This window comes from Heterodontus francisci, chromosome 32 (genome assembly GCF_036365525.1).
Source record: "Heterodontus francisci isolate sHetFra1 chromosome 32, sHetFra1.hap1, whole genome shotgun sequence".
Taxonomy (NCBI): Eukaryota; Metazoa; Chordata; class Chondrichthyes; order Heterodontiformes; family Heterodontidae; genus Heterodontus; species Heterodontus francisci.
Window position 1 is genome coordinate 61,399,979 of NC_090402.1, and position 14,441 is coordinate 61,414,419.

The window sequence follows — 14,441 nt, forward strand, 5'->3', positions numbered from 1 at the left end:
AGTTGGAAGAGTTTACAGGAGCCTGTTAACTGTTGGTACAATTACACAACAAAGACTTGATCTCCAGATAAAGAAGGATTCGCAGTGTGTTTCCAGGAATTCCCTGTTTTATTGATGTGTGAGTGTTAGACACCAGGATAACTAAAAATGCACAACCTGGAACATCCACGGGAATGTGATCCCAACAGTTACTCTGGGATCACTCCTGCTGTGGAATTCCGCCACTGACCCTGCTGAAGGTTGTAGGCTCAGGGAGTGGGGCCTCCAGGAATGCGCTGTAAGAAAGCTGGGTTTCAGTATCCTGATAGATACACGGTGAGGAACCAGAGGAATCCTTACTAAGGAACTGTCTGGGGTTTTACCTGTCAGTGTAGGTCAAGGGGTGAATGATGCCTGACCACCCCCCCCCCACCCCCGAACTGTCTTACATTGAACCCAGTTTGGAACAAGATGGATTCTGTTTCCAGGAGAATAGGGACAAATATCAGCCACAACTGAGGACAAAAGCAGCCATTAGAGAAGTTGAGAGATCATTGGTAAAGGAGATGGTGCACAATTATGGTCATAATAGTGGAAGCTTTTCCAGGTATGCTAGGAGTCAGAGACATTGTAACATGGAGTTACATTGAATTACATCGAGTTCACAGCATTACATCGAACCAAAAGCAGTGGGTCTCAAATGTTTTTGTTTGAAGGATTCCTTTTCAAATGGATTAGTAATCACGGACCCCTCACCTAAATTATACTATGTACATTTACATTTCTAAATGAATAGTTCATCAGTGTCCTGTTAAAGGGACTTGCAGGAAAGTTTGCCAGGGCTGTTCGATATAGTGAACATTGATGTGATTAGTGATGTGAAAATTTTTATCCTGTCTTCAGCTGAAAGGGAACCCAACAGGAAATATCCAGAGTCTCATTGTAAAATTAAATAATTAAAATGATACATTTGAGTTTAATTTGGCTTTAAATCACCTCCCAGTGGCCTGTCCTGTCACTGCTGGGTCAGGCCCTGTCCAGTTCCACCTGCCCCAATAACATGGACCATCTCAACATCCATGTGTGAGAAAGACAATCCCAGATCTGATTTGCTCCAAATTAAATTTCATGTTTAATTGAAGGGCCTCACTTCACTCCTGGGGGCTGTTTATTTCTTGAGCGTAAGATTATCATTAAAATGACAACATATTGTGTCCCCCCATCGTTCTCCTGGACGCACCATTGCCTCATAGTGGGGATCATGTGTCTATGAAGGGGAGGCTGTTGTCCTGTCTAGACCACCCTGAATACCCTCGCTCCATAACTGTCAGGAATAGAAGGTCCCAGTATTGTAAGAGTCTCGGTGATCCTGTAAAATAGAGTGGGAAGAGGCCATTCAGCCCCTCTGTTGTATGATCGCCTTAAGAGTGATGGCCCTCTAAGAACTCAGCTTGCTAATGAGCTATGTACCAGGACATAGTCATATGACTAGAAACCATAGTCACTCTGCAACTATAACTCCCTGGACAAAAGTTCTGTAAATAGTTTGCTCCATACTGCATACACTAGTTAGCTGTTAATAAAACTGTTTGAGGTGTTCAAGGAATTGGAATCCATGTACTTCATTGTGTTGCTAAAGATAATACAAAGAATACATGACACGTCGGGCCTGCTCCGCCATTCAAGTACATCATGCCTGATATGTATTTCAGCGACATTTACCCAGTTTGGTTCCATATTCCTGAATAACCTTACCCAACAAAAATATATCAATCACCAAGTTTTGAAATTCTCTGTTTGTCTCTCACTATCGGTCCCTCTCTGTGTCTTTCACACTGTCTATCTCACACACTCTTAACGCTCACTTACTCTGCCAGTCTCTGACTCTCTCACTCTCTTTCACTCTGTCCATCTATCTCTTATCCTCTTTCTGTCTCTCTGTCTCTTTCTCTCTGTCTGTCTCTTGCAGTCTCATTGTCTATTCCACTGACATTGAATCTCCATCTCAGATACAGAGTAGCTGTCACTCCAAGGTCAACACAACACCCAAGGTGAACCCAAGACTGAGACCTCATACAGAACACAATCGGACCAATGTTCCCTGTCATTTCCAATCAGGGTCTGTGAAGCTGATGGTGGATAAGAACAACATTAACCAGAGTGGAAGGAAATCGAACTCATCCTGGCGTGAGTCAGCTGCTGATTTAAAGTCTCACTGGTCTTCCATTTGTGTGATATCACCATCTCATTACTGTGAGTGTTAGGAAAAGGATGAGTTGAGTGCAGCAGAAATGCTGATTTATCCAGAAGTGTAAAAATTGCCACAACATATAAATCCCAATTTAATTTTAAACATGTGAATGAAATGACTTGAACTCATTGCCTACAGGTTTAGTTTAGTTTAGTTTAGAGATACAGCACTGAAACAGGCCCTTCGGCTCACTGAGTCTGTGCTGACCATCAACCACCCATTTATACTAATCCTACACTAATTCCATATTCCTACCACATCCCCACCTGTCCCTATATTTCCCTACCACCTACCTATACTAGGGGCAATTTATAATGGCCAATTTACCTATCAACCTGCAAGTCTTTGGCATGTGGGAGGAAACCGGAGCACCCGGAGGAAACCCACGCAGACACAGGGAGAACTTGCAAACTCCACACAGGATGTACCCAGAATTGAACCCGGGTCACTGGAGCTGTGAGGCTGCGGTGCTAACCACTGCGCCACTGTGGATTTATAATGTTGGCATCTTCAGAGTCTCATCGACCTAAAGGCTCCTGTTAGATACATTTCCTGAGTGGGTAAACATTTAAAACCAGGTTTTCAGGCATGAAGTTCTATTCATACATAGAAGGTGAGAGAGATGCTGTGGGAAACACACGAGGTCCACTAGCTGAAAGTAATTAACAGACTGGGTTTTGTGTTCAGTGATCCCTTGGCATGTTACTGATACCTTCCCGGGATACCAAGGCTAAGAGAGGCACTCTGGAAGGGATGGGGAGCTGGGACTTGTCCATGAGAGTAACCGAAGGACTGAGAACTGAGATAATCTAGAGTTAGAAAGAAGAAAAGGCCCAAAAATGGATCAGTCAGTAACAGTACATCGATCAGTCTCCTCTTACCTTGGAGAAATTAAGGACCTGGTCCAGTATGCATTTTAAACAACATTAATTAATTTGACACATATCAGAACATTAAACTCCAGCCCAGTTATAGGGCTTAGTAATATCAGTAAAAATAAACCCCAGCTGTCAGAATGAACATGGTTGAGTCCTGGATGTGATTAACAACAGCAATAACAGCAGAATTCAACCCCTACAGTCACTTGGGAACTCACTGGTGTCTCAGCAGGTGGGATGAACAAGTGAATCCCTTCCCATACAATCAGTAGGTAATGGCCTCTCCCCAGTCTGAATTCATTGGTGTTTTAGCAGATAATTTCAAAGCTCTTCTCTCAGACAGAACATTTAAATGATCTCTGATCAGTGTGAACTTGTTGATGCTGCTATAGACTGAATGGCTGAGTGAATCCCTTCCCACACACAGAGCAAGTGAATGGCCTCTCCTCAGTGTGACTGTGTAGATGAATGTCTAGGTCAGCCGGGCATTTGAATCCCATTCCACGGTGTCTCCATGGTGCATGTGTCCGTGTGTCTCTCCAGGTTGGATGATCAGTTGAATCCTCATCCACACACAGAACATGTGTACAGTTTCTCCCCACTGTGAATGGTGCGATCTTTTTTTCAGGCTGTGTAACTGGTTAAAGCTGCTCCCAGTCAGTGTACTGGAACACTCTCACTTGGGCGTGTGTGTCTCAGTGCTTTTCCAGTCACACTAATGTTTGAAATCTTTTCCCACAGACCGAACAGACAAACATTTCTCCTTCCACATTCTAAGGTCAATGATATTGCCTCCCAGGTGCCAGGGTTCGTGATGTCTCGGATCGTGTTTTTGGGATCCTTAAGGGGGAGGGGGAGCAGCCCCAAGTCGTGGTCCACATAGGCACCAACGACATAGGTAGGAAGAGAGATGGGGATTGAAAACAGAAATTCAGGGAGCTAGGGTGGAAGCTTAGAGCGAGAACAAACAGAGTTGTTATCTCTGGGTTGTTGCCCGTGCCACGTGATAGCGAAGCGAGGAATAGGGAGAGAGAGGAGTTGAACACGTGGCTGCAGGGATGGTGCAGGAGGGAGGGTTTTGGTTTCCTGGATAATTGGGGCTTTTTCTGGGGTAGGTGGGACCTCCACAAACAGGATGGTCTTCACCTGAACCAGAGGGGTACCAATATCCTGGGGGGGAGATTTGTTAGTGCTCTTCGGGGGGGTTTAAACTAATTCAGCAGGGGAATGGGAACCTAAAATGTAGTGCCAGTGTACAGGATGTTGAGAGTAGTGAGGTCAGGGATAAGGTTACAAGGACACAAGAGGGCACTGGCAAGCAAGAACCTGGTTTAAAGTGTGTCTACTTCAACGCCAGGAGCATCCGGAATAAGGTGGGTGAGCTTGCAGCATGGGTTGGTACCTGGGATCTTGATGTAGTGGCCATTTCGGAGACATGGGTAGAGCAGGGGCAGGAATGGATGTTGCAGTTTCGGGGATTTAGATGTTTCAGTAAAAACAGAGAAGATGGTAAAAGAGGGGGGGGGTGTGGCATTGTTAATTAAGGAGAGTATTACAGCGACAGAAAGGACATTTGAGGACTCGTCTACTGAGGTAGTATGGGCCGAGGTTAGAAACAGGAGAGGTGAGGTCACCCTGTTGGGAGTCTTTTATAGACCTCCAAATAGTTCCAGAGATGTAGAGGAAAGGATAGCGAAGATGATTCTCGACAGGGGCGAGAGTAACAGGGTAGTTGTTACTTTAACTTTCCAAATATCGACTGGAAATACTATAGTTCGAGTACTTTAGATGGGTCAGTTTTTGTCCAGTGTGTGCAGGAGGGTTTTCTGACACAGTATGTAGACAGGCCAACCAGGGGCGATGCCACATTGGATTTGGTACTGGGTAATGAACCCGGCCAGGTGTTAGATTTAGATGTAGGTGAGCACTTTGGTGATAGTGACCACAATTCGGTTAGGTTTACCTTAGCGATGGGCAGGGACAGGTATATACCGCAGGGCAAAAATTATAGCTGGGGGAAAGGAAATTATGATGCGATTAGGCAAGATTTAGGATGCGTAGGATGGGGAAGGAAACTGCAGGGGATGGGAACAATCGAAATGTGGAGCTTATTCAAGGAGCAGCTACTGCGTGTCCTTGATAAGTATGTACCTGTGAGGCAGGGAGGAAGTTGTCGAGCGAGGGAGCCGTGGTTTACGAAAGAAGTCGAAGCGCTTGTCAAGAGGAAGAAGAAGGCTTATGTTAGGATGAGACGTGAAGGCTCAGGGAGGACGCTTGAGAGATACAAGCTAGCCAGGAAGGATCTAAAGGGAGAGCTAAGAAGAGCAAGGAGAGGACACGAGAAGTCATTGGCGGATAGGATCAGGGAAAACCCTAAGGCTTTCTATAGGTATATCAGGAATAAAAGAATGACTAGAGTTAGATTAGGGCCAATCAAGGATAGTAGTGGGAAGTTGTGTGTGGAATCAGAGGAGGTAGGGGAAGTGTTAAATGAATATTTTGCGTCAGTATTTACAGTAGAGAAAGAAAATGTTGTCGAGGAGAATACTGAGATTCAGGCTACTAGGCTAGATGGGATTGAGGTTCACAAGGAGGAGGTGTTAGCAATTTTGGAAAGTGTGAAAATAGATAAGTCCCCTGGGCCAGATGGGATTTATCCTAGGATTCTCTGGGAAGCTAGGGAGGAGATTGCTTTGTCCTTGATCTTTATGTCGTCATTGTCGACAGGAATAGTGCCAGAAGACTGGAGGATAGCAAATGTTGTCCCCTTGTTCAAGAAGGGGTGTAGAGACAGCCCTGGTAATTATAGACCTGTGAGCCTTACTTCGGTTGTGGGTAAAATGTTGGAAAAGGTTATAAGAGACAGGATTTATAATCATCTTGAAAAGAATAAGTTCATTAGCGATAGTCAGCACGGTTTTGTGACGGGTAGGTCGTGCCTCACAAACCTTATTGAGTTTTTCGAGAAGGTGACCAAACAGGTGGATGAGGGTAAAGCAGTGGATGTGGTGTATATGGATTTCAGTAAGGCGTTTGATAAGGTTCCCCATGGTAGGCTATTGCAGAAAATACGGAAGTATGGGGTTGAAGGTGATTTAGAGCTTTGGATCAGAAATTGGCTAGCTGAAAGAAGACAGAGGGTGGTGGTTGATGGCAAATGTTCATCCTGGAGTTTAGTTACTAGTGGTGTACCGCAAGGATCTGTTTTGGGGCCACTGCTGTTTGTCATTTTCATAAATGACCTGGAAGAGGGTGTAGAAGGGTGGGTTAGTAAATTTGCGGATGACACTAAGGTCGGTGGAGTTGTGGATAGTGCCGAAGGATGTTGTAGGGTACAGAGGGACATAGATAGGCTGCAGAGCTGGGCTGAGAGATGGCAAATGGAGTTTAATGCGGAAAAGTGCGAGGTGATTCACTTTGGAAGGAGTAACAGGAATGCAGAGTCCTGGGCGAATGGGAAGATTCTTGGTAGTGTAGATGAACAGAGAGATCTTGGTGTCCAGGTGCATAAATCCCTGAAGGTTGCTACCCAGGTTAATAGGGCTGTTAAGAAGGCATATGGTGTGTTAGCTTTTATTAGTAGGGGGATCGAGTTTAGGAGCCACGAGGTCATGCTGCAGCTGTACAAAACTCTGGTGAGACCGCACCTGGAGTATTGCGTGCAGTTCTGGTCACCGCATTATAGGAAGGATGTGGAAGCTTTGGAAAGGGTGCAGAGGAGATTTACTAGGATGTTGCCTGGTATGGAGGGAAGGTCTTACGAGGAAAGGCTGATGGACTTGAGGTTGTTTTCGTTGGAGAGGAGGAGGAGAGGTGACTTAATAGAGACATACAAGATAATCAGTGGGTTAGATAGGGTGGATAGTGAGAGTCTTTTTCCTCGGATGGTGATGGCAAACACGAGGGGACATAGCTTTAAGTTGAGGGGTGATAGATATAGGACAGATGTCAGAGGTAGTTTCTTTACTCAGAGTAGTAGGGGCGTGGAACGCCCTGCCTGCAACAGTAGTAGACTCGCCAACTTTAAGGGCATTTAAGTGGTCATTGGATAGACATATGGATGAAAATGGAATAGTGTAGGTCAGATGGTTTCACAGGTCGGCGCAACATCGAGGGCCGAAGGGCCTGTACTGCGCTGTAATGTTCTAATTCTAATCTAATATTCAGGTCCTGATGAATCAAGTGACTCTGTGACTCACGCGGGATCTGGAGCCTCTTATTTGGGGCTTGCGGCCTACACCGGTTGTTTCTGAGGCCTCCCCGCCCACCCAGCACTGATCACAGTGACACTGCACATGCTCCAGATACAGGCCAGCAATGTGCCTGCACACTGGGCTCCTGTAGTGAATAGGGCACATTCATTTCCATGGGTAATGCTGGGTCACAGCCCCACTACTGGGAGCACCACTTAGTGAAGGAATGTGATATTCTGTGGTCGGATTATGATGAAATAATTAAATAAGTCATACAGGATCCCGAATGCATGGACCTTGATTTGATTAATATCACTTTGGATATACTTGCCTGAGAGGGAGTACAACAATGGTTCTCTGGACTGATTCAATGATCGTCCTATGAGGAGAGATTGAGTAGGCGAGGCCTATATTCCTGCAAGTTTAATGATTTGAAGTGATCTCATTGAAACATATAAAATCCTGAAGGAACTTGACAGAGTAAATGCTGGGAAGATGTTTTCCCTGACTGGTGTGCCTATAACCAGAGGTCACAGACTGAGTTCAGTGGTTTTAGGATCCAGGGAGACCACAAGGAGCAGTTGGGGAGAATAGTGAGGATGTAAGGAGATGAGGATTGTGTACTGTGTATTAGGGGTGTAGGAAGGTCAAAAGAGGAAAGGTCAGAGGAGTAATTAATGCAGCAATGTCCATAAATAGTGAGATGGTGGGGGTTAGAGTGAACCATGGACAGTCTGTTAAACTGTCTGTTTGCTGTGACCAGTTTTCCTTCTGTTAAAAAGAAGCCTCCTGTAGCCCAGTGACACAAACAGCCCATTAAACTCCACCAATGTCCTTTGGTCTGGTGAGGTCTCCCTTTGTGAAACATCAGCTGTTGTTAAAGCTTTTCATTCTGACACACTCACAGTGTGAAATGAGCTGCAGAACTGCCGACACCGTCAGCTTTAAGGAGACATTTCCCTTTGGAGATGGGATTGTTCATTGAGTTTGATCAGGGGGATATTGGAGAGGAAGCAGACAGCACAGACATTACACTGCAGCTGGGATATGTGAGAGTGTTACAGTGAGGCTTTCAGGCACTTTATTAAACACACACACACAGCAGAAGCACATTTATCTGATAGGAGATCACTTACACACGAGCAGCCAGTGGTGTGGAGCCTCCTGAGAGTCCGCTCCCTTTCCAGCCAGTATTTACAGGAGCTGGGACACGGAAAAGAGTCTCAGTAAAATCAGGGATAGATTTGTTCACACAAACCAACCCCAAAAATACTGAGTTAATTCTCCTTCGTTTACAGACACTCCGACTGCCCGGGTGATTGACTTCGACCACTGGAAAAGCTGGAGGACCGAGCCGGTTGTTCCTCCAACCAATTGGAGTGAATGGGGGGGGGGCAGGGCCTGCAGCACCGAGTGGGCGGGGCTGAGCCCGGATCTCCCTCATTGGCTGAAACTCTGTAACATTTTGAAAGCTGATTTGTCTCAAACTCCAGCAGCAAACTGGCCCTTTCTGTTGTGACTTTAAACAGATGAAACCCTGTGGGTGTGGAGCAAATATTTCAACATTTGTTAGTGAAATGGATTCATTCAGGACAGACAGCAGGGATTATTTGAGGGAATAACACAGTGTAGTGAGAAAGGAAATGCAGTGGATGTTGTGTAGATGGATTGTCAAAAGGTGTTTGATAAGGTGCCGGACAGGAGGCTTGTTGATAAAATTAAAGCTCATGGTATTGAAGGGAGTGGGGCAGTGTGGATAGGAAGTTGGGTAAAGGGCAGAAAACAGAGTGTAGTGGTTAATGGATGTTCCTCAGACTGGAGGGATGGAAACAGTGGTGTCCCCCAGGGTCAGTGTTGGGACCATTGCTTTTCTCAATATAGAGAAATGATCTGGGCTTGGGTATATGGGCAAAAGATCAAAATCTCCAGATGACTTTAAAATAGGGAGTGAGGGGAACTGTGAATCGGAATGTAAGTGGCTCTGTGAAAATACAGATTAGTGAATCGGGCAGGTGAAATTTATCTCAGAGAAATGGAGGGAGGAAATGTACATTAAATTGTAAAAGTTTAAAAGGAGTAGAGGAGCAGAACAGTAAAGAGGTGGAAGATTTTGGTGGCAGGTTTGAGAGTCCAGTGTCAGCAACTTTAATTCCTTATTAAGAAATATAAGCTGAGCAGATTCTCTGTCCTCTACCGTATCTTATATTGATCCATCAATCAGAGTAAACATGTAAGTCCCACGTGTCCACAGTCACTTACATGAGGTCAGCCCACTGGATGGAACCTCGAGCACCCTGAGCTTGATCTTCGGTGTCTCCAGTCCCGACTTCCCCCTTACATCAGTATCCCCTCACTTTTATACCCTGTAGTGATCCAGCTCTGGTACCTGACTCTTCTTTGTCTTCTCTGCTGGGATTTGGCAGAAAATGAGGAAAAGACAGCTGGAATTTCTCTAATCTGTGATTTACAAGGACACATTCCCTGGTTCCCAGCAGTTACTTTTCTTCAGTAATTTTCTCATTATCCCTAAACTACCCTGCCTACTGTGAATTGTTATTTCTTATAGTTTCACAATTATAGGTATAAACATCACACATTATAAGTTAATCTATTCTGTTACTCACTCTGGTTTAAGTTTATATTGTAGTTAATAACTGACAAACCCTGTCCTTTCCCCTGATCTGATTGGAGTTTCCAATGAGTCAATTCAGCCGAATGGGATCTTATCATTGTTGCCATGGCAACCTGTCTGCAGTGAAGCGCCTGTTTGAGTTTCTAACTCAGACTAAACTTCTCCATCCCATAATACACATTATATCAGACATTTGATGTCATTGTATTTTAAACATGTTATGTATGTTACCATCTCTAAACCCACAAGGGGTTCAGAGACACAAACCTTTAAAAGTGGGAGGACAAGTTGATAAAGTGGATAAAAAGCACATGGGATCTTAGATTTTATAATTAGGGGTGTGGAGTACAAAAGGACAGAGGGCATATAAACCTGTACAAATCATTGGTTAGGCTGCAGTTAGAATATTGAGTCAAGTTCTGGGATCTTATACCAGGAAGGATGTCAAGGTCATGGAGAGGGTGTAGAAGAGATTCACTGAGATGATACCGGGGAAGAGAGGCTTTAGTTATCAGGAGAGATTAGAGAAACTGGGTCTCTTTTAATTAGAACAAAGGATCATTGTAGATCTGAGGGAGGGGTTCAAAATTTCATCAGGTAAATGAGGAAAAATGCTACCGGGGCAGGTACAGAACAGGTTAGACGCACAGTAAAGCTGTCTCTACACTGTCCTATCAAGCTCTCTCAGAACAGATTTGGGCACTTTACTGATACTTTCCCTGGATAACAAGGCACCCTGGGGAGTTGAAACCTATCCATGAGAATAACTACAGGTCTAAGAACTGAAATAATCGAGAGTAATGATGAGCTGTTAGTTGTGACTCAGTGGTTGCATTTGTCGCTGAGTCAATAGGTTGCGGGTTCAAATCCACCTCCAGAACTTGAACATAAAATCTAGGTTGATATTCCACTGCAGTACTGAGAAGGTGCTACACTGTCAGAGGCCCTGCCTTTCAGGTGACACCTTCAACCAATGGGCATGAAAGATCCATAGACATTATGCTGAAGAACAGGGAAGTTCTCCCCAGAGACTTGGCCAATATTTATCACCTATTCAACATCATTAGAACAGATTATCTGGGTTATATCATGTTGTTGTCTGTGAAATCTTGCTGTGCACAAATTAGCTTCTGCATTTTCTACCGTACAACAGTGGCTGCAATTCAATAGAACTTCATTGGCTGTAAAGTGCTTTGGGACATCCTGATGTCGTGAAAGGCACTACATAAATACATGTCTTTCTTTATGAGAGGAGAGAAGACCCAGAAATAGAACAGTCAATAGTAGGATTTCAATTAGTCTCCTCTTATCCTGGAGAAAACAAACACTCAACACACTGTGTGTTGAAAATAAAGCTGAATTATTTGACATTGGTCCAGAATATTAAACCCAGCCCAGTCATAGGGTCATTAACATCAGCAGAAAGAAACCCCAACTGTCAGAATTAACATGGCTTGTTCCTTGATGTCATTATCAACAGCAACAACAGCAAAATCCAACCCCTGCAGTCACTTGTGAACACACTGGTGTCTCGGCAAGGAGGGCAAATCAATGAATTCCATCACACACACCTAGCAGGTGAACAGCTTCTCCCTAGTGTGAACACGCTGATGTGTCAGCAGGTTGTTTGACTGGGTGAATCCCTTCCCACACACGGAACAGGTGAATGGCCTCTCCCCTGTGTGAACTCGCTGGTGTGTCAGCAGGTGGGATGACTGAGTGAATCCCTTCCCACACACGGAACAGTTAAACGGCCTCTCCCCAGTGTGAATTCGCTGGTGTATCTGCAGGAGTGATGACCGAGTGAATCCCTTCCCACATATGGAGCAGGAGAACGGCCTCTCCCCAGTGTGAACTCGCTGGTGTCTCAGCAGGGCTGATGAGTGAATAAATTGCTTTGTACACATAGAGCAGGTGTATGGTCTGTCCCCAGTGTGAGTTCGTTGGTGCATCAGCAGGTCATTGCTGCTTTTAAAGCTCTTCTCACATTTAGAACATGCAAAGCATCTTTCATCAGAGTGAACAAGTTGGTGCCTCAGGAGATTGGTTAACTGAGTAAATCCCTTCCCACACAAGGAGCAGGTAAACGGCCTCTCCCTCGTGTGAGTGCGTCTATGAATATCCAGCTGGGATGGGTAATTGAATCCCTTCCCACAGTCCCCACATTTCCACGGTTTCTCCATGGTGCGGGTGTCCTCGTGTCTCTCCAGGTTGGATGATCAGTTGAAGCCTCGTCTACATGTGTACAATTTCTCCCTGTTGTGAATGGTGTGATGTTTTTTTCAGGCTGTGTAACTGGTTAAGGCTCTTTCCATAATCAGTGCACTGAAATGCTCTCACTTGGGTGTGCCTGTCTTTGTGCTTTTCCAGTCACACTGATGTTTGAAATCTTTTCCTGCAAACAGTCGAGACAAACATTTCTCCTTCCACGTTCAAAGGCCAATAATATTCAGGTCCTGATGAAATGAGGGACTCCGTCAGATCTTGATGTGATGTTTGGTTTGAATTTTCTGTCTGCAAATCCTTCCCTTTTAATAGCCTGTGAAAGGAGTTTACAAAAGTCATCAATGTCAGTACAGGATAGAAATTCAGAACAGACAATTCTAGTTCCTATGGAACAACTCTCTTGATCTACTGAGAAGTATAGAGAAAGAGAGGGACCTTGGTGTGCATTTCCACAGACCCCTGAAGGTGGCTGGGAAGGTAGAGAAGGTAGTCAAGAAGGTGTTATGATCCCTGTGGGGATCACCAAAACAAAAGAATTGAATTTAAAAACAAGAAATGCTGGAAATACTCAGCAGGTCTGGCAGCATCTGTGGAGAGAGAAGCAGAGTTAACGTTGCAGGTCAGTGACCCTTCATCAGAAGTAAAAGAACTAAATTTACTGACCAGCCCCAATAGAAAAACCAGACGGACAAGATGTCACTTTTATCAACTTTAACACTCAAACCAAAACCAATACAAATTAAACATGAACTAACAGTTAAATCATGCTTGATATATAGTTTACAGATTATATGTAATTATCAGGTGCAACAAAGACAGACCTCACGGATTTACTGGGCAGTCCTCTCAGCAACGATGGCACTGAGCAATCACAAAGTTCCTCAAAAATATAAACTTCTTCAAGTGCATTTCCAACTCCTGTCCTCCAAGACCATACACTGATGCAGTATCTTCCTGCTGATAGCGAGAGTTACATTCTTCCCTCCAACATTTTGCTCTTGTTGCCTCTCGAATAACACCAGTCCTGCTCATGACAATCTTGATGGAGTGGTTCCACTGGATACTCTAAGTCACCGAGAACAGCTGTGGTAAATCAGATTTACCAACGGTTTGGGTCCAGAAACCAGGTCTTGCCTTTTTGTAGCCTGACTTTTTAAAACCAACAGCTTGGAGCTTGTTTTCAGTTCTGCTGTCTTGTAAACTGAAACTGAGCTTGGAATGCACCAATCACATGCCTCTATGCAAATGACATTGCTTTCTCAATCTGGTTTCCACCAGTTCTGACTTTCCAGAACACCGAAGCTTTTAGTTTCATTTTCCAGGAAATGACTGTCTCAGAATAAAACAAGCTTTGATACCAAAGTCCTTGCGCTGAACAGTACATTTAACAAGTCAACTGTTCAGATAACAACCTGCACACGAGGGGCTGAATTTTGCTGTCAAGGGAAGGAATTGTGATGTGGGGGGCGGGGACAGAGAATCACTTTTTTTTAAATTTCCAAAATATACTTTATTCATAAAAATCTGTAAAAATTACATTCCCAAACAGTTTAAAACAGCATCAAGTCAAAAAATACAAACAGTACAAAGGTGATCAGTTTCCTTCTATACAATTATGAGTTGCCTCACAACCCTTCCATTTCACATTTGTCCTGCCAGATACATTTTTACATTATACAGGAGACAGAAATTTTCCCGATACAGTTCGAGGGGTTTCCCATGGATCCAGCCCCTCAGTTCAGCTTGGTGGGGGGAACTTTACACTGTGGTCTTTCCCCATTGAGCCTTTGCTGCGGCTGCCCCAAGCTTTAGTGCGTCCCTCAGCACGTAGTCCTGGACCTTGGAATGTGCCAGTCTGCAACATTCGGTGGTGGACAACTCTTTGCGCTGGAATACCAGCATGTTTCGGGCAGACCAAAGGGCGTCTTTCACCGAATTGATAGTCCTCCAGCAGCAGTTGATGTTTGTCTCGGTGTGCGTCCCTGGGAACAGCCCGGAGAGCACAGACTCCTGTGTTACAGAGCTGCTTGGGATGAACCTTGACAAAAACCACTGCATCTCTTTCCACACCTGCTTTGCAAAGACACATTCCAGGAGGAGGTGGGCAACCGTCTCTTCCCCACCACAGCCACCGCGGGGGCATTGTGCGGAGGGGGCGAGACTTCGGGTGTGCATGAAGGATCTGACGGGGAGGGCCCTTCTCACCACCAGCCAAGCTACGTCTTGGTGCTTGTTTGAAAGTTCTGGTGATGAGGCATTCCGCCAAATGACTTTGGGGACAG

General features: G+C 44.8%; 1 protein-coding gene across 1 annotated transcript in view; it reads right to left on the minus strand.

The window, feature by feature from the left end:
* The window catches only part of LOC137347851 (zinc finger protein 271-like), a 70,641-nt gene extending 57,298 nt beyond the window's left edge, over window positions 1-13,343 (minus strand). The window contains exons 1-2 of the mRNA XM_068012911.1: window positions 12,981-13,343; window positions 11,521-12,472 (exon numbers count right to left, since the gene is read on the minus strand). Coding sequence (XP_067869012.1) covers window positions 11,521-12,116 — 596 coding nt within the window. The 5' untranslated portion in view covers window positions 12,117-12,472; window positions 12,981-13,343. The remainder of the gene's footprint in view (window positions 1-11,520; window positions 12,473-12,980) is intronic.
* Window positions 13,344-14,441: the final 1,098 nt, after the last annotated feature.